The following is an 18,804-nucleotide window of genomic DNA, read 5'->3' on the forward strand; positions in this document are numbered from 1 at the left end:
TTCCTTCCTTCCTTCCTTCCTTCCTTCCTTCCTTCCTTCCTTCCTTCCTTCTTTCCTTTTTCTTTCTTTCTTTGAGATGGAGTTTCACTCTTGTTGCTCAGGCTGGAGTACAATGTTGTGATCTCAGGTCACTGCAACCTCTGCCTCCCAGGTTCAAGTGATTCTCCTGCCTCAGCCTCCCGAGTAGCTGGGATTACAAGCATGCACCACTATGCCTGGCTAATTTTTTATATTTTTAGTAGAGACAGGGTTACACCATGTTGGCCAGGGTGGTTTTGAACTCCTGACCTCAAGTGATCCACCTGCCTCGGCCTCCCAAAGTGTTGAAATTACAGGCATGAGCCACCACGCCCAGCCTAGAATATAGTTTCTTAAACAATATATTTGCTGTTTTCTATTTACCGACACACTACTTTTATTACTACAAATATTTTATTTTCCTTTTTTAAAGTTTATGATTCAGTACTATATGAATTACTCAATTCTTGAAACATATTTCTCAAGCAAAATATGTCTCCGTAAAAGGTATATCCTAAAAATTTCTTATTTTGTGAGATATTTATAGAATTAGAAAAGAACATGAGCATTCTCTGACCAAACCTGCTGATAAAGCAATAAAAGTGGCTGGGCTCAGCGGCTCACACACGTAATCCCAGCACTTTGGGAGGCCAAGGCAGAAGGATTGCTTAAGCCCAGGAGTCTGAAACTAGCGGATTATAGAGTGCCATCTCTACAAAAAATAAAAATTAGCTGGGCATGATGGCGCATGCCTGTGATCCCAGCTACTCAGGAGGTTGAGATGGGAGGATCACCTGAGCCTGGGAGGTAGAGGCTGCAGTGAGCTGAGATTGCACCACTGCAGGCCTAGGAAGACCCTGTCTAGAAAGAAAGAAAGACAGGAAAGAAAGAAAGGAAGAAAGAAAGAAGGAAAGAAGGAAGGAAGGAAGAAAGAAAAGAGGAAGAGTGTTCCAAATTTGGTCTGGGACAGGACTTTTTGTGTGATGTAATTATAGCCCCCTCTGGGAAGTAAGTAGCATCCCTGCTGAAATGCTTGAGCAATTTTCTTACTAAGCTGGGATTAAGAACTCCTAGGACTGGCTATCATTCAGCTGAGCTGACCCTGATGCTAGTGACGAGCCTTATGACTAGACATTTCTTAATTGGAACACTTTTTTTTAATGCCTCTACTAAGAGAATATTGAAATTGCTTTCCCTTTGTGGCAAATTTGAAGTAAAACTGTCTTGTGCTTGTAATAATTCCATCTGAGAAGATGTTTTACCAGTGTTTTCATTCAATATCTGGTCTCTGTCTTGAAAATGGAGAATGATAATATTATGCTGGAACAATGTCAAAGTCTTTGAAGGTAACAAGGCATTATGATTATTCTCCATCTTTCATCTACGGGGAGTTTAGAAGGTGGTGAAGTTAGAATAAAATGTGCTATCTTTCCTTTTACGTTTCTGTATATTAGCTCACGGCCCAGTGGCTGATGAGATGAAGTACCCTGTTGAAGCCAGGGTTTCTCTTCCAACTGCATTCCCACCACTTACAAATTCTGCTTCTGAGAGGGATAAGGAAGTATGTAGCAAGTTGGGGAAAATTAGCAATGGCAGGAGACCATGACTTTACCGTAGTGACTGTTAGCTTCCATACTGGGATCTGACATTTTCTCGTTGTTGGAGTTCAGAAGTGGTACTGCTGGCCTTAAAATGAAATATAAAAAGGGAAAACAATATATAGATATATTTGTTGTTGTTATTCTAACCCCAAACCAATGAAGTAATCAAAGGAAGATCATGAGAAAACCAGGAAGAGTTTTCCAAGGTAAGGAAAACTTAACTCACTCTCTCATTTGGAAAACTAATATTTTTTGGTAGCTCCAAGGATTATGTGAAAAAACTTTTTTTTTTTAGACAAAGTCTCACTCTGTCGTCCAGGCTGGAGTGCAGCAGTGTAATCTTGGCTCACTGCAGCCTCCGCCTCCTGGGTTCAAGAGATTCTCGTGCCTCAGCCTCCCAAGTAGCTGGGATTTCAGGAGTGCACCACCGTGCCCGGTTAATTTCTATATTTTTAGTAGAGATGGGGTTTCACCATGTTGGCCAGGCTGGTCTTGAACTCCTGACCTCAGGTGATCTGCCTGCCTTGGCATCCCAAAGTGCTGGGATTACAGGCGTGAGCCACCATGTTTGGCGGTGATAAAACTTTTTCCTATTAAAATAAGTATCAGGACCAAAGGGCACATGAATACTGGGAGTCCTTCACAAGCTACTCCCAAGCCCCTGAATTCCTTATGCTGTGCTACTATTTCTCTCTGGAACAGAGCAATCATTTCTCTACTTTTGGATTTGAGATTTCAGGAACAGTAAAGGTAGTAAAACTATTTTTTAAATGCCAACTCTATTTTGCCAAATTAAAAAAAATTATCTACTACCATTATAATTTCATAAGGAAAAGGAGATTTCACAAATAATCATGTAGGAAGGACATGATCTCAGAATAAAAGCCATTCCTCCCCATGAAAGGACAATTGGCAATCTTCCACTGAGATATGCACGCGTGCGTACACACACACACACACAAACTCACACCCAAGGAAGGCCTATATTTTTCTGAGTTTGCCAGAGCCACTGAAAACTTCCTAATGACCAGAATCTTGCTTCAGACATGTCCACTGTGCTCACAGAGCAGCCGCCCCCTTCTTACAACTACACTCACCTGGACATTTCCACTGGCATCTGCTTGGCTTTAAAAAAGAAAGAGAAAAACTGAAGTCAGTATATTGTGCCCACATCCATACTACTCTAATGGCCAAAATGCCAATTACTTTTGCACTAACCTAATAGATAGAAAACACTTTCTTTTCTTTCTTTTACTCCTAGTAAGCTGTGAAGGAACACTCTTTTCAACTACATTTGACTTTCCAGAAGATTGAATACCCAGAAAAAGAGAGAAAAGGAAGCCAAACATATTCACTTTTACAAAAGACAGAAAAGAAAGAGGTATTCTCTTGGTCTTATACCAAGATATTTCCCCAGAAACATGATCTCTTGACTATTTTAACCAGAAGTGATTTTTGTTAGTGAAATGTGATGGAAAAAAAGACAATGATACAGGAATCAGATCAGCTAGATAAGCAGGCAGCTCTCTCCCTCTCCCTCTCTCTCTTTTTGAGAGAGAGTGTTACTCTGTTGCTCAGGCCAGAGTACAGTGGTATGATCTGGGCTCACTGGGTTCAAGGGATTCTCCTGCCTCAGCCTCCCGAGTAGCTGCGATTACAGGCGCCCATCACCACGTCTGGCCAATTTTTTGTATTTTTAGTAGAGATCGGGGTTTCGCCATGTTGTCCCAGCTAGTCTTGAACTCTTGACCTCAAGTAATCCACCTGCCTTGGCTCCCAAAGTGCTGGAATTACAGGTGTGAGCCACCGCGCCTGACCACTCTCTTTGATTCCAGATAATTACAAAAAGTAAAGGCCAAATCAATCCCTGCACTTGGAACTCAAAGCTGACCTGAGACCAATGCGAGGGTGTTGCTCTGTCTTCCCTGATGGGTAGCAGCTTTCCTGACAAAACCCAGGGCCCCCCTCATCCCATCTGCCCCTCCCATCCTAGGCAGCAGCACCAGAGGCTCCAAAAGAACCTACCTTATCCCACAAAAAATTTTTTGCAGAATTTACTGATGCTCTGCCCTTTTTCTTGAGTCTTGGACAGCTGACTCTGATTGCTGGTTATCGCGTGCTCCTGGCTGCTCAGCTGGGCTTACTTAGCTAACCCCAAGCATAGGGTAGAAGTCATAGCACAACTGCCAGGTTAATTACTAAGCAATCAATGTGTGTGTGTGTAACATGTGGGTGTTATGCGCATGTATGTGTGTCTCCAAGACGCTTGCATCCCACTCTGCATGCATTACAGGACTAGGTGTGGACAAATCTACAGAAATGACTTCTTCTAACCACACGAAGATGCAATTTCCCCCCAAATTTATCTTTTCTGGTTTGCCCAATGAGGAAAGTAATAGCTTTCATTTTTGCCTAGCTGAATCCAGGGGTCAGAAAAGCACCACACATCCCTGGCTGGTTTCCTGGCAAGGACGACCAGTCAGTATGGAAGGAAAGAACTATGCTCACCCTTGGCTTTCCTCAGAAAATAACATTTGGCCCCAGTGATCAAGAGAGCAATGATCACTCCGATGACAACCACTGCAATAAGTCCTTTCTTCCATGCGGCAAGAACGACTGAAAAACAAAACAAAAAAAAATTTTTTTTTTATATATAGGCTCTTCCTCTACCAGGAAGACATAATATCGGGCTTAAACAACAAAAGTCAGACTGATTCTCACAGCTCTTGTAACTGGCAGCTTGCCAAATACCTCTGAGGGGTTCTGCACTCAGAGCTGGTGCAGAAATGATTGTTTCTGGCCGGGCGCGGTGGCTCAAGCCTGTAATCCCAGCACTTTGGGAGGCCGAGACGGGCGGATCACGAGGTCAGGAGATCGAGACCATCCTGGCTAACACGGTGAAACCCCGTCTCTACTAAAAATACAAAAAAACTAGCCGGGCGAGGTAGCGGGCGCCTATAGTCCCAGCTACTGGGGAGGCTGAGGCAGGAGAATGGCGTGGACCCGGGAGGCGGAGCTTGCAGTGAGCTGAGATCCGGCCACTGCACTCCAGCCCGGGCAACAGAGCAAGACTCTGTCTCAAAAAAAAAAAAAAAAAAAAAAAAAAAAAAGAAATGATTGTTTCTGCTACAAATAGAGGTCAGCTGTGGTCCTCAAGGAGAGAACAAACCAGCTTTGCTGGGGTAGACTTTTTTTTCTTTCTTTTTTGAAACAGGGTCTCACTCTGTCACCCAGGCTAGAGGCTGATCACAGCTCACTGCAGCCTCAACTTCCTGGGCTTCAGCAATCCTCCCACCTCAGCCTCCCGAGTAGCTGGGACTACAGGAGCACACCACCACACTCGGCTATTTTTTGTTGGTTTGATTTTTGAGGCAGAGTCTTGCTCTGTTGCCCAGGCTGGAGTGCAGTGGGGCAACCTCTGCTTACTGCAACCTCTGCCTCCTGGGTTCAAGTGTTTCTCATGTCTCAGCCTCCCGAGTAGCTGGGATTACAGGTATCAGCCACTGCGCCCAGCCTATTTTTGTACTTTTTGTAGAGACGGGGTTTCACCATGCTGCCCAGGCTGGTCTCCAACTCTGGAGCCCAAGTGGAGTAGACTCCTTTTTGGCGTGTATGTTCAGTCCTCTTCCTCTCCAGGAAACCACCCCCACCCACATAAGTGGGCTCCCCAACCATGTCTGTTCTGCGTGACCCAATCCACTTGGCCACAGGTGGTCTGTGGGTAGATGTCTGACCCAAGGTGACTCAATGGTGAGTCTTCCAAGAATTTGTAATTGGAACAATGTGACATTCTTCCAATTCCTTATAATAATCAATTCCTCTTTCTTACTTAATTATAGTGGGTTTCTGTCACTTGCAACCAAGAGCCTGGAGGATGTTAGTCTCCTAATCTTCAGTCACAAGAGCTAAACTCCCCCCAACTCCCTCTCACAAGGGGTGTGTTTTCTGGTCTTGCCCTTGGGAGCCCACAATACAGCTTGCTGTGGAGACCCTGACTCACCTCTGACTGTCAGTATTTTGCTTCTGGGGATGCTGGAGGCATGGTTGGCTCTGTTGAAGGCTGTGCAGTAATACTCTCCCTCCTGCTCCTTGCTAGCCTTCGGCTTGGTCCAAAATTCCTGGGTGGCATTCAAGGTGGTTTGGTGGAAGGGTTTGCCCTCCTTTTCTCTGTAAAACCTATAGGTGATGGGACCAGATCCTTCATTCACAGCGCATTGCAGCACAATGTCCTCTCCAGACTCCACAACCTTATTTGACAGGATAGAAATCTGGACCTCATCCACTGGGGCTGAAAAAGCAGGAAAAGGATTCACACTGAGCAAAGACGGGCAGAGGAAGAGGAACATGAGACAGCCACCACTCAACTTTTTTTTTTTCTCTCTGAGACAGAGTCCCACTCTTATCACCCAGGCTGGAATGCAGTGGCGTAATCTCGGCTTACTGCAACCTCTGCCTCCTGGGTTCAAGCAAATCTCCTGCCTCAGCCTCCCGGGTTCAAGCAAATCTCCTGCCTCAGCCTCCCGAATAGCTGGAAAGACAAGTGTGCACCACCAGGCCCGGCTAACTTTTTGGATTTTGTTGTTGTTGTTGTTGTTGTTTTAGAGATGGGGTTTTGCCCTATTGGCCAGGCTGGTCTTGAACTCCTGACCTCAAGTGATTTGCCCACCTCGGCCTTCCAAAATGCTGGGATTACAGGCATGAGACACCGTGCCAGGCCACAAACAATCTTGACCCACTGCCTTCTCTAGCTATCGGCCATTTTTTCTCCTTTTTCTTTTATGCTTTGACACCCTTATTTCCCACTTTCTTGTTACCCCTGAAATCTGACTGCACTCTTGTGTAGTCACGATCTTGTGACACTGCACTCTATGTCAAGTTTTGAAGAAACTGGGAAGGTCACTTGATTCCCCAACCAATGTCCCTGAGTCCCGTGCAGATTAAATTCAGTGGTAGATGCTCTTCCTCCAGGCTTCCAACCTCGGGCTCTCCACAGCTTCGCTGCTGCCCAGGTCTTACTGTGGAACTCAGCTTTTTCTGGGCTTCTGGGCTTCCTCATGACTCTGATTCTCTTCCTTTCTTACCTGGCACCTCTTTCTTATTCACTGGTTATTCTTTGTTTTGCCCTGAAGTATGAACTTTTTGCAAAATTCAGTCCTCTGCTTTCCATCCCCATTCTCCTCCTGGGTGATTTCACCTACATGCAGAGCTTCTGTCTCCGAGCCACTGATGCCTAAACCTATGGCTCCAGTCCAGGCTACTTTCCTGAACTCCAAGTCTTCCTTTTCACCTGGGCATTTCCACCTGGAAGCCCAGCCAGCCTCCCTCCCTGCGGGTCCAAGCAGAACTCGGCTACCTCCTGTATCTGCTTTTCCTAGCTCCATCCTCAACTACCAAAATTCGGATCCTAAATTGTCTTCCCAAGTAGATTTTCCTTCTAGTGTGAGAGCAGATGGTCAGCAGATGGTATTGTGACTTATGAGTCACTCTGCTGTGAGTGCAGGCTGTGGTAAGACAATGGAAGAAGCCACGCTCTGGGCCTGGGACACCAGTGGGCTCAAATCCCAGTCCCACCACCCACTAGCTATCTGCCCTGAGCCTCACCTGCCTCATGATAGAACAATGACAATGCTATTACTGGTCTTCTGCGGTTATTGTGAGTTTCCATTGGAGTAATTTACTGCAGTACTTCACACAGGGTTGGACACATGGTCAGTAAATGTGAGCCACTAATACCGACCCAGTTTAAACCAACACCTTCACATGGGCTTCTGCATTAGCCTCTAAAGTGCCATGAGGTCTGAAGTCCCCATGTGTGCTCCCTGACCCAGCCACCAGGTGAATCTTTCTGAGAACTCATTTGCATCCTGTCCTTCCTTCCATCTTTTGGCTTTTCACTGTACACAGGACAGTTCCCTACTCCTGAGACTGGCACCTGACGCCCTTCACACTTAGGCTCGCCCACTTTTTCAACTCATATCCAGTGATTCTCCATTCCCAACGTCCAGCCTTTATTTCCAGCCTTCCTGGCCACAGTCTTTTTTTTTTTTTTTTTTGAGATAGAGTCTCACTCTGTCACCCAGGTTGGAGTGCAGTGGCACGATATTGGCTTACTGCAACCTCCACCTCCTGGATTCAAGCGATTCTCCCGCCTCAGCCACCTGAGTAGCTGAGATTACAGGCACCCACCTCCACGCTGGGCTAATTTTTGTATTTTTAGTAGAGACGGGGTTTCACCATGTTGGCCAAGTTAGTCTCAAACTCCTGGGCTCAAGTGATCCACCCGACTTGGCCTCCCAAAGTGCTGGGATTACAGGCATGAGCCACCGCACCTGGCCGCGCAGTCTTTTGAAGTGCCCCGCAGAACCTTTGGCTCATATGTCTGCTGGAGATGTTCAGCCATCTTCAGCCTTCTCTGCCCACCCATTCTCAAGCCCCGGCTCCTTGCCCAGCTCTTTCACAATGTTTACCCACTTAAGCTAGATGACGTCTGACACACCCTGAATTACTATCCATCACTGTAGGGATATAGTTCATGTGACAATTAACCAAACATTACCTTTAACATTTTTTCTATGCTTATTTGTATTATGATTCATATGTTTCTCCATCATTTAATTAGGAGATCTTGTGTTTCTTATTACAGCTTTGAAACAAAGAATATGCCTCCTTTTTTGTATGTCTCACACCATTAGGTGCTTAGTCTATGTTAATGTTAATTTCTTTTTTTTTTTTTTTTTTTTTTTGAGATAGAGTCTTGCTCTGTTGCCCAGGCTGCAGTGCAGTGGAATGATACCAGCTCACTGCAACCTCTGCCTCCCAGGTTCAAATGATTCTTGTGCCTCAGCCTCCTGAGTAGCTGGGATTACAGGCGCCCACCACCACACCCAGCTAATTTTTTGTATTTTTAGTAGAGACAGGGTTTCACCATGTTGGCCAGGCTGGTCTCGAATTCCTGACCTTAGGTGATCTGCTTGCCTCAGCCTCCCAAAGTGCTGGGATTACAGGTGTGAGCTACCTCACCCAGCCTATGGTAATATCAATTGCAAAGGTATGGCTACTATTAGACTATACATGAATAGAAGCAGGAATCTCTCCCTCCTATTCACATCCATCAGCAGCACGTGTAGATAGGCAGTTACTAAACAAGAAGGACGAAGAGGAGGAATCCTTATTAAACTTTTTACAACAGGATGCAAAATATCTAAGACATGTAAGCAATGGCACTCCTGAGGCCTTCTGAAAGGCATGAGATAGAGGCTTAAAGTAAACTGTCCACCCCCAAGACAATGGTATATTTCTCTTGAGTATGATGAGAATCCCAGGCAAATGTTAGCAATTCCCATGAGACCACAGCCTGTAGCTCTCATTGCTGTGGATTTCACACAAGACAGGGTTGCCCGGCTAGGAGTCACAACAGCAGAGACCTGATCTATAATTCTCAGAACAGTATATCTGAAAAGGAGAAAGTGCTAAGGGAGCCCAAATGCAAAACTTCAGTGCTTTCTGCAGTCAGGACACTTTCACGCTTATCATATTTTAGCAGTTCGTTGAAAGGTTCTGGAAAGAGATTACATTGTCTTCATCAATAGCTCCCAAATATTTTCCAGCCTCCTTTACTGGGCCTTGGTCCTGCTTTGGTGCATATCTAGTGTATGGACTTTGCATAAGCACCCACTACTTCTCTCTCTCTCTCTTTTTTTTTCCAGATGGAGTTTCGCTATTGTTGCCCAGGCTGGAGTGCAACGGCACATCTTGGCTCAGTGCAACTTCTGCTTCCTGGGTTCAAGCAATTCTCATGCCTCAGCCTCCCAAGTAGCTGGGACTACAGGCGCCCACCACCACGCCCAGCTAATTTTTGTATTTTTAGTAGAGACGGGGTTTCACCATGTTGGCCAGGCTGGTCTTGAACTCCTGGCTTCAATGATTTGCCTGCCTTGGCCTCCCAAACTGCTGGGATTACAGGCGTGAGCCACCGTGCCTGGCCCCCTACTTCTCCTATTTTTCCCACAGTCCCTGGGAATGAACGAAAGCCCCAAGCCCACATGATTTCTTCTTATAGCACAGCAACTTACCTATCACCTTCACCCTCAGAACCTCACTTAACATTTCGGCGTGGGAATGGCAGTTATCCGCAACACACTGGTATTCTACGTCTTCAGTGGGGTTGTCTTTGAATACCGCAGGATCATTTGAGTTCTTGGTACTACTCTCCAAAATTTTACTTGTTTTTAAAAGGTGATAAGAAATAGGTGAAGTTCCACTGATTGATTGGCAACTGACTTCGATGGTCTGTCCTTTTATGACCTCAAACTGGGCGTCATGAGAAATCCTGGGCTGGGAGAGCATTTCTAAAACAGAGGGAGAAACAATCCAAAAGGCACTGAAGGTAAAAGCAAAGCATCCAGCCCAAGAGTTTCTCCTCCAATGCCTGAGCTTTGCTTTCTGTCCCTGCTGTAATTTCAAATGCCTGCCTGCCTTATTTACCTTTATAGGACACCTATGAGACTGACTGTGTGTGTGTGTGTGTGTGTGTGTGTGTGTGTGTATTTGAGACAGGGTCTCACTCTGTTACCCAGGCTGGAGTGCAGTGGTGCAATCATAGCTCACTACAACCTCCCGGAATCAAGCAATCCTCCCACCTCAGCCTCCCAAGTAGCTGGGACTATAGGTGCACACCACACCTAACTAATTCTTTATTTTTTGTAGAGACAGGGTCTTGAACTCTTGGACTCAAGTGATCCTCCCACATCAGCTGCCCAAAGTGCTGGGATTATAAGTATGAGCCACCACACCTGGCCGAGGATATGTGTGTGTGTGTGTGTGTGTGTGTGTGTGTGTATGTGTGTGTGTTTTGAGACGGAGTCTTGCTCTGTCACCCAGGCTGGAGTGCAATGGCGCAATCTCGGCTCACTGCAATCTCTACCTCCTGGGTCCAAGGGATTCTCCTGCCTCAGCCTCCCAAGTAGCTGGGATTACAGGTGCCTGCCACCACACCCTGCTAACTTTTGTATTTTTAGTAGAGAGGGGGTTTCACCATGTTGGCCAGGCTGGTCTCAAACTCCTGACCTCAGGTGATCCACCCACCTTGGCCTCCCAAAGTGTTGGGATTACAGGCATAATCCACCAGGTCCAGACAATATATATGTTTTTAAATTCTTCTCAGTCAGTCATGGTGGCTCATGCCTGTAATCCTAGCACTTTGGGAGGCTGAGGTGGGTGGATCACCTGAGGTCAGGAGTTCAAGACCAGCCTGACCAACATGGAAAAACCCCGTCTCTACTGAAAATACAAAACTAGCTGGGCATGGTGGCGCATGCCTGTAATCCTAGCTACTAGGGAGGCTGAGGCAGGATAATCCCTTGAACCCAGGAGGCAGAGGTTTTGTTGAGCCGAGATCATGTCATTGCGCTCAAGCCTGGGCAACAAGAGCAAAACCCTGTCTCAAAAAAAAAAAAAAAAAGAAAGAAAGAAAGAAAAAAAGTTCTTCTTAGTGCTTCAGTCTCTTAACAGATAAGAATTATATTAGGTCATTATTTAGGCGTTAGGTTATTTAAACCTTATACAATGAGATTTCCTCCTCCCAGGAACAAAAAATAAAATAAAATGCAATAACCCACATTTGTCTCTTGCATTCCTGCCTTTTGAGTTAGGTGGTTAGAGCATTGAAAATAGGCTAAAAATCCTGCTTCAGTTGAAGCTATAATAGAAAAACACAGTCACAGGTTAAATGAAAGGATCGTGACTGAACAATATAGTGACAGTGACAACTTAACTGGAGTTCTATTATCATCTAGAATCTCACCGCCCAAAGTGTGGTCCAGAGACCCACAGCATCCACATCACCAAAATGCTAGTTAGAGATGCAGAATCTGGCCCCATCTGGGCCTAAAATACTGAATCAGAACCTGTATTTTAACCAGGTCTTGCATGCACATTCAGGCCTGAGAAGCCCAGCTCCTGGTGGTCAACCATCTACATTCTGTCCACTGGAAGTCTTACCTTTTGGGTTAGCCAGGTTACAGATTGAAAAAATGGAATTTTGATATTCTTGGCTGGGTGTGGTGGCTCATGCCTGTAATCCCAGGGCATTGTGAGACCAAGGCGGGCAGATCATGAGGTCAGGAGATTGAGACCATCCTAGCTAACATGGTGAAACCCTGTCTCTACTAAAAATACAAAAAAAAATGAACCAGGCGTGGTTGCGGGCGCCTGTAGTCCCAGCTAGTCGGGAGGCTGAGGCAGGAGAATCACGTGAACCCAGGAGGCGGAGCTTGCAGTGAGCCCAGATGGTGCCACTGCACTCCAGCCTGGGCGACAGACCGAGACTGCATCTCAAAAATAAATAAATAAATAAATAAAAATAAGAAAAATAAAAATACAAAAATTAGCCAGATATGGTGGTGGGCACCTGTAATCCCAGCTACTCGGGAGGCTGAGGCAGGAGAATCACTTGAACCTAGGAGGCAGAGGTTGCACTGAGCTGAGATTGTGCCACTACACTCTAGCCTGGGAGACAGAGTGAGACTCTGTCTCAAAGAAAAAAAAAAAAAAGTTTAACATTGAGTAAGTAGTGTTTCCTTCCTGACTTTTTGGGTGGGTGCTTGTTCCAGGAGACAGAATCTTGCCAGAATCTTAGCACGTCAGAGGCCACATCATCATCAGTGAATCAGTGCTCTGAGCAGGAATACCTCCTTGTTTCTTTGGCCTTTTGATTTCACCCTTCTCTCCCTCTAGTTCTTACCCTGCCTGAGTCTGCTCAGACCGGATAGGGCGGCAGCTGCAGATAAATTTCCTTTCTCCCATTCAACCCCGGATGCCTTCTGAGTCAGCAATGATATACTCACCACATACGACTATCTGGACTGTGTTGCTTTTCTTGACCACTTTGTCAATACCTGCAGTGCAGATATACGTCCCACTGTCCCACTTTGAGGCTATCTTGGTGAAATCTTGAGTCTGAGACACAATCGTGTCTTCCTTCTGGATGGTGAAATTGGCTGGAGGTGCTCCTGGGATGGAGCAGGACAGGTTCAGTCTTTCACCTTGGTCCAGACGTGTGAAGGAAGGTTCCAGTTCGGGCTTGGAAAAGAGTTCTGAAACACAGTGAGTGGGAATGGAGCGAGATGTGTCTGGCCACCACCCTAAAAGCCCCTTCCTGGAGAGGCCCTTGGGTCGGGTGCTCTTAGCAGAACCAACTTCCAACTTCCAGCAAAAAGTTTTCCTTTGCTTCTCATATACCTAATGATCACCCCAGTAAGGAATTAGGGTTCATTCTTTGCCTAGGATTCTAATGGCAGGTTTTCCTTTCTTGTTAATCCAATTTATTTCAATGACAAGGATTAGAAAAGTTTTGCCACTTGTGGTCAGGTGTGGTGGCTCACACCTGTAATCCCAGCACTTCGGGAGGCAGAGGTGGGTGGATCACCCAAGGTCAGGAGTTGAGACCAGCCTGAGCAACTTGGTGAAACCCCATCTCTAATAAAAATATAAAATTAGCCAGGCATGGTGGTGCCTGTAATCCCAGATACTCAGGAGGCTGAAGCAAGAGAATCCTTTGAACCCAGGAGGCAGAGGTTGCAGTGAGCCAAGATGGCTCCACTGCACTCCAGCCTAGGCAACAAGAGTGAAACTCCGTTTCAAAAAAAAAAAAAAAAAAAAGAAAAGGAAAGGAAAGTTTTGCAGCTTGTAATGCAGCAAATATTGATTCATGAATTCACTCATTTATTTATTCACTCACTCATTTCACCCCACAAGTATTTATTGCAGGTTCTCTCTGTGGTGGGCCCCTTGCTAGAGTAGCAGTGAATAAGAAATAGTCTCTGACTTCAAAGTGCTTACATTTAGTGGTTGATTTAGATGCACTGTTTGTGGCAGAGTCCATAGAAAAAACACTGAACTGGCAGGGCGTGGTGGCTCATGCCTGTAATCCCAGCATTTCTGGAGGCTGAGGCAGGCGCATCACAAGGTCAGGAGATCAAGAGGAGCCTGGCCAACGTGGTGAAACCCCATCTCTACTAAAAACACAAAAAATATCTAGGTGTGGTGGCAGGGGCCTATAATCCCAGCTACTCAGGAGGCTGAGGCAGGAGAATCACTTGAACCTGGGAGGTGGAGGTTGCAGTGAGCCGAGATTGCACCACCTCACTCTAGCCTGGGCAACAAGAAAAAAACTCAGTCTCAAAAAAAAAAAAAAGAAAAGAAAAAACACTGAACTTAGCCTTGGGGAATCAGGGAAAGGCCTCTTAGAGAAAGTTATCCAGGGAAAGTGTCTGAGACAGAATGTCTCAGTCCATCTCGGCTTCTATCACAAAATGCTGTAGACGGGTCTATTTATGTCTATGAATTCTTCACAGGTAAAACCAAGTCTTAGGTAGCTCTTTATCCCCAGTAAGTTGCCCAGCATACAGAAAATGCTCAACATGTGTTGAACTTGTACTTTTCTTTAATGAGATAATATAAATTGTATCAGTAAAAAAATACCATGAGTCATCAAAATGTAAGTCATGACCAATATTTACTAAATTACTAACACACACTATAGACCAGCAGGACCCAATGTATATGCCAATATCCCAGTTGGGTAGTTGGCAGCCTACTTATGGTGCTAGGGACTGTTGTTGACAGTGCACACTCAATGCTTGACACATAGGAGGCTTTTAGTAAATAAGAGAACAAATGAATGAATGAACGTATGAACGCAGACACACGAGAACACCTTCACCGTGCAATCAAGAAGTGCTGACTCTCTCTGTCCCCTGAAACATTGTCATCCAACACTCATTCCTTCATCCAGCAAATATGTATTGACTTCCTACTGTGTGCCAGGCACTGTTCTAGGTGTTAAGGATATAGCACCGAACAAAATAATGTTCCTGTTCTCAGTGGCTTACATTCTAGTGACTGCATACACATAATAAACAAGAAAGGTAGAGTATATTTTTGGAAAAACATATACTCTACCCTTTTTGGAAAAAAAGAAAAGAAAATATATATAAACCCATCATACAGTGTTCAACAAAGGGTAACTGTTGTTATTTCTTTCTTTTTTTTTTTTTTTTTGAGACAGAGTCTCACTCTGTGGCCCAGGCTGGAGTACAGTGGCACAATCTCAGCTCACAGCAGCCTCTGCCTCCCAGGTTCAAGAGATTCTTGTGCCTCAGCCTACCGAGTAGGTGAGATTACAGGCATGCTGCCATGCCCAGCTAATTTTTGTATTTTTAGTAGAGATGGGGTTTTACCATATTGGCCAGGCTGGTCTCGAACTCCTGGCCTCAAGTGATCTGCCCACCTTGGCCTCTCAAGTCCTGGGATTACAGACGTGAGCCACCATGCCCAACCATGTTATCATTATTTTTGAGTTTACTAACGCTTTCTCATTTGTGGCCCTGACATAGGACCCATGTCTGGGATCTAGTATAGTGCTTGTCACAGGGGATGGAGAAACATGAGAGAGTAAAGAAAACATTAACCAGTATTCATAGAGTCTTACTCTGTACAAGTCTCTCAGCTCATGCTTACAGCATAGTTATCTCATTATAGCAGTCCTAAAAGGTGAGTGCGGTCATCATCACCGTCTCACAGAGCTGCGGCACGTTCAATAACTCACCCAAGGTCACAGAAGCAGTGAGCGGCAGGGTTGACTTTTGGTGCCGGAGCCTGTACCCTCAACAAGCACAGTGGACTGTTAACTTGCTCTGCACTGGCTTCTTCCCACAAACACCAAAGCCCCACCTGAGCACATCCATTCAGATAAGCAGGAGCAGGAAATGTTATCAGCTCTCTTTGGCCATGCTGGATTGCAGCATATTGGCTCCTTGAGCCCACCATATGCCAACACCCTCCCACAGCGGCAGCCCTACCTGTTATGTTGACGATGATGCTGCTGACCTTGGATATGCGGCTGGACTCCACTTTGCATGTGTAGTTGCCATTGTGCTCCACCATGGCCATGACTGAGTACACAGCCTCGTTGCCGTGTCTGCTGTGGGCCACAATCACCTTGTCCTTCTGAATTATGATTTCTGGAAACTCCTGGGCCAGGTGAGTCACTTGAATGGTACACTTAATGTGGAGTTGAGCTCCTTCTGTGATCATTCCAGTGGGGCTGATGTGAAACTTGGGTGTAGAGAAGGATTCTGCAAGACAGGAAGGCAACCCGGTTGGACTCAGGTGCAAACCTGGGCAAGAGGAACCTCTTCTGCTCTTTTTGCTGCTTCCCCTTTTCCAACTTCTACTGTTCCTAACTAACTTTAAAAATTCAACCTTTCTTCTCTAAAACTTTTGCCTGGGCTGCTCTCATACCCCCTCCCTTCTCACTCACTCTTGCATCTTCAGGCTTCTTCACTGCAATTCTCTGGCTTTCTGAAGCTTCCCAAAGGCCAAACACCTTCTCTAGATCTCGCCTGCAGAACCTTCTTCGGATGACTTCAGAAATAACCACTGTATTTAGAAATGATCTTCCTCCTGCCCACTACGAATTTTCTAGGCTCTTGTCAGCACTTCATGGAAGCTTGGCATTTCAGCATGAAGATAACTACAGCTTAAAAAAGTTCAGCTATGTGAAATGGGCTGCTTCATGGAAATGCATATTTAAATAATCGCATGCCTCCAAAAAAGTGGCTTCTAGTCTTTTCTATTTCATTTTTAAAAATCCTGGCCATTACTCACTAAACTGAGTTCATGACTCACACAGTTGAAAAACAATTTTGCTGGGGCGTGGGGTCTTACGCCTGTAATCCTAACACTTAGGAAGCCCAGGAGTTCTAGAACAGCCTCTGGGCAACATAGTGAGACCTTATCTCTATTAAAAAAGAAAAATATTTTAATCAAGTATAGGTCAGATACCAACCAGGGCATAGGATCTTCAGGGAAGGAGGGATAGATCCTAGGCTTTCGTTTCCACTTACAACAAAAAAACAAGCCCAGGGCATAAACTGGAATATATACACAGATTCCAACTGTGTAAAATATAGAGTAGGGATATTTAAAAAATGCTAATAGTGAATTTAGAGTAATCTAATACTTTAATATTCATTAGTGATTTTTTAACATTATGAAGTCAATTCATAATAAGAAGTTATCATAAAATAATAGCATATGACTTCTCAAGTAAAAGTAAAAAAGGGGAAGGCATCCTTTACATGTTTTAGGACTCTCAAATTTTAGGTCTTCTGGGGGAACCTTAATAATAGCTGAAGGGTGTTTTTCTTTCACCCAGATCAACTCCAGATGCACCAGATATTTAAATGCAGGGGAAAAAGAAGTGAAACCACAGCACAGGAAAAGAAAACATAGATGCGTTTTTTTCCTTTAATAATCTTGACATGCGAAGTATGTATGTCAAGATTTTTAAGTATGAATCACAAAACTGAGGCGCCATAAAGAAACACAACAGGTAAATTTGACTAACTGAAGATTAAAAACTTCAGCATGGAAAACTTATCATTAAACTAAAAGAAAAATGACAAACTAGAGAAAATATTTGCATAATATCACTGACAAAATAACTAATTAATTTATAAAAGACTCAGCTGGGGGTGGTGGCTCACGCCTGCAACTCCAGCACTTTGGGAGGCTGAGGCAGGAGAACTGCCTGAGCTAAGGAGTTTAAGATCAGCCTAGGAAACATGGTGAGACCCTCCATCTCAAAAAAACATATTATAAAATATTTTTTAAAATAAAATAAAGGGGGCAGGCGCAGTGGTTCACACCTGTAATCCCAGTACTTTGAGAGGCCGAGGTGGGTGGATTACGAGGTCAGGAGTTTAAGACCAGCCTGGCCAAGATGGTGAAACTCTGTCTCTACTAAAAATACAAAAATTAGCTGGGCGTGGTGGCAGGCGCCTGTAATCCCAGATACTCGGGAGGCTGAGGCAGGAGAATCACTTGAACCTGGTGGGCAGAGGTTGCAGTGAGTTCAGATCGTGCCACTGCACCCCAGCCTAGGCGACAGAGTGAGACTCCATCTCAAAAAAAAATAAACAAATAAAAATAAAATAAAGGGCTTGAACAAATCCAATCAGGAACAATAAAAATGACTTTAGTCAAATTTACCTATCCTGTTTCTTTATGGCACTGGAGTTTTGTGATTCACAATAAAAATGACAAGACATATATGAATAGGCGATTTACCGGAAAAAAAATGTAATAGATGAATAAACAAACTCAACCTCACTAAAAACTAAAGAAATACAAATCACCACAACAATGTTATATATCACTATACCTCAACTAGATTGCCAAAAATAACAAAACATTGAAATACTCTGTTGGGACCAGGCACAGTGGCTCATGCCTGCAATACTAGCACTTTGGGAGGCCGAGATGGGAGGATCACTTGAGGCCAGGAGTTCGAGAACAGCCTGGTCAACATAGCAAGACCCTAATCTCTATTTAGAAAAAAAGAAAGAAAGAGAGAGAGAGAAAGAGAGAGAAAGAAGGAAGGAAGGAAAGAAGGAAGGAAAGAAGGAAGGAAGGAAGGAAGGAAGGAAGGAAGGAAGGAAGGAAGGAAGGAAGGAAAGAAAGAAAGAAAGAAAGAAAGAAAGAAAGAAAGAAAGAAAGAAAGAAAGAAAGAAAGAAAGAAAGAAAGAAAGAAAGAAAGAAAAGAGAAAGAAAGAAAGAAAGAAAAGAGAAAGAAAGAAAGAAAGAAAGAAGGAAGGAAGGAAGGAAGGAAGGAAGGAAGGAAGGAAGGAAAGGAAGGAAGGAAGGAAGGAAAGAAAGAAAGAAAGAAAGAAAGAAAGAAAGAAAGAGAGAGAGAGAGAGAAAGAAAGAAAGAAAGAAAAAGAAAGAAAGACTCTGTTGGTAAGGATGTGGGGAAACAAACACTAGCATCACTTCTGATGAAAATGTTCAGCCATCTTGAAGAGCACTTTGGCAATGTCTAGCACTTTGGCAATATTGAGCCAGGCACAGTCAGCCAAACCTTTTATAAATTAAAGGAATTAGCTCTTTGTCAAAGGTACTACGCAAATATTTTCTCCAGTTTGTCATTTGTCTTTTTATTTCATGATAAGTTTTTCATGCTGAAGTTTTTGTTGTTGCTGTTGTTTTGAGATGGAGTCTCACTCAATCACCCAGGCTGGAGTACAGTGACACGGTGGCTCACTGCAACCTCCACCTCCCAGGTTCAAGTGATCCTCCTGCCTCAGCCTCCAGAGTAGCTGGGACTACAGGTGCCCACCACCAC

General features: G+C 44.6%; 1 protein-coding gene across 6 annotated transcripts in view; it reads right to left on the reverse strand.

Annotated features, from left to right (window-relative positions):
- The window catches only part of PECAM1 (platelet and endothelial cell adhesion molecule 1), a 90,921-nt gene that overhangs the window by 30,597 nt on the left and 41,520 nt on the right, over window positions 1–18,804 (reverse strand). For all 6 annotated transcript variants that reach the window (XM_023212056.1, XM_023212060.2, XM_023212059.2 and 3 more), the window contains 7 exons: window positions 15,479–15,754; window positions 12,464–12,712; window positions 9,692–9,967; window positions 5,620–5,907; window positions 4,128–4,235; window positions 2,717–2,744; window positions 1,631–1,704 (listed from right to left, as the gene is read on the reverse strand). In XM_023212056.1, coding sequence (XP_023067824.1) covers window positions 1,631–1,704; window positions 2,717–2,744; window positions 4,128–4,235; window positions 5,620–5,907; window positions 9,692–9,967; window positions 12,464–12,712; window positions 15,479–15,754 — 1,299 coding nt within the window. The remainder of the gene's footprint in view (window positions 1–1,630; window positions 1,705–2,716; window positions 2,745–4,127; window positions 4,236–5,619; window positions 5,908–9,691; window positions 9,968–12,463; window positions 12,713–15,478; window positions 15,755–18,804) is intronic.

The sequence above is a fragment of the Piliocolobus tephrosceles genome, chromosome 16 (genome assembly GCF_002776525.5).
Source record: "Piliocolobus tephrosceles isolate RC106 chromosome 16, ASM277652v3, whole genome shotgun sequence".
Taxonomy (NCBI): Eukaryota; Metazoa; Chordata; class Mammalia; order Primates; family Cercopithecidae; genus Piliocolobus; species Piliocolobus tephrosceles.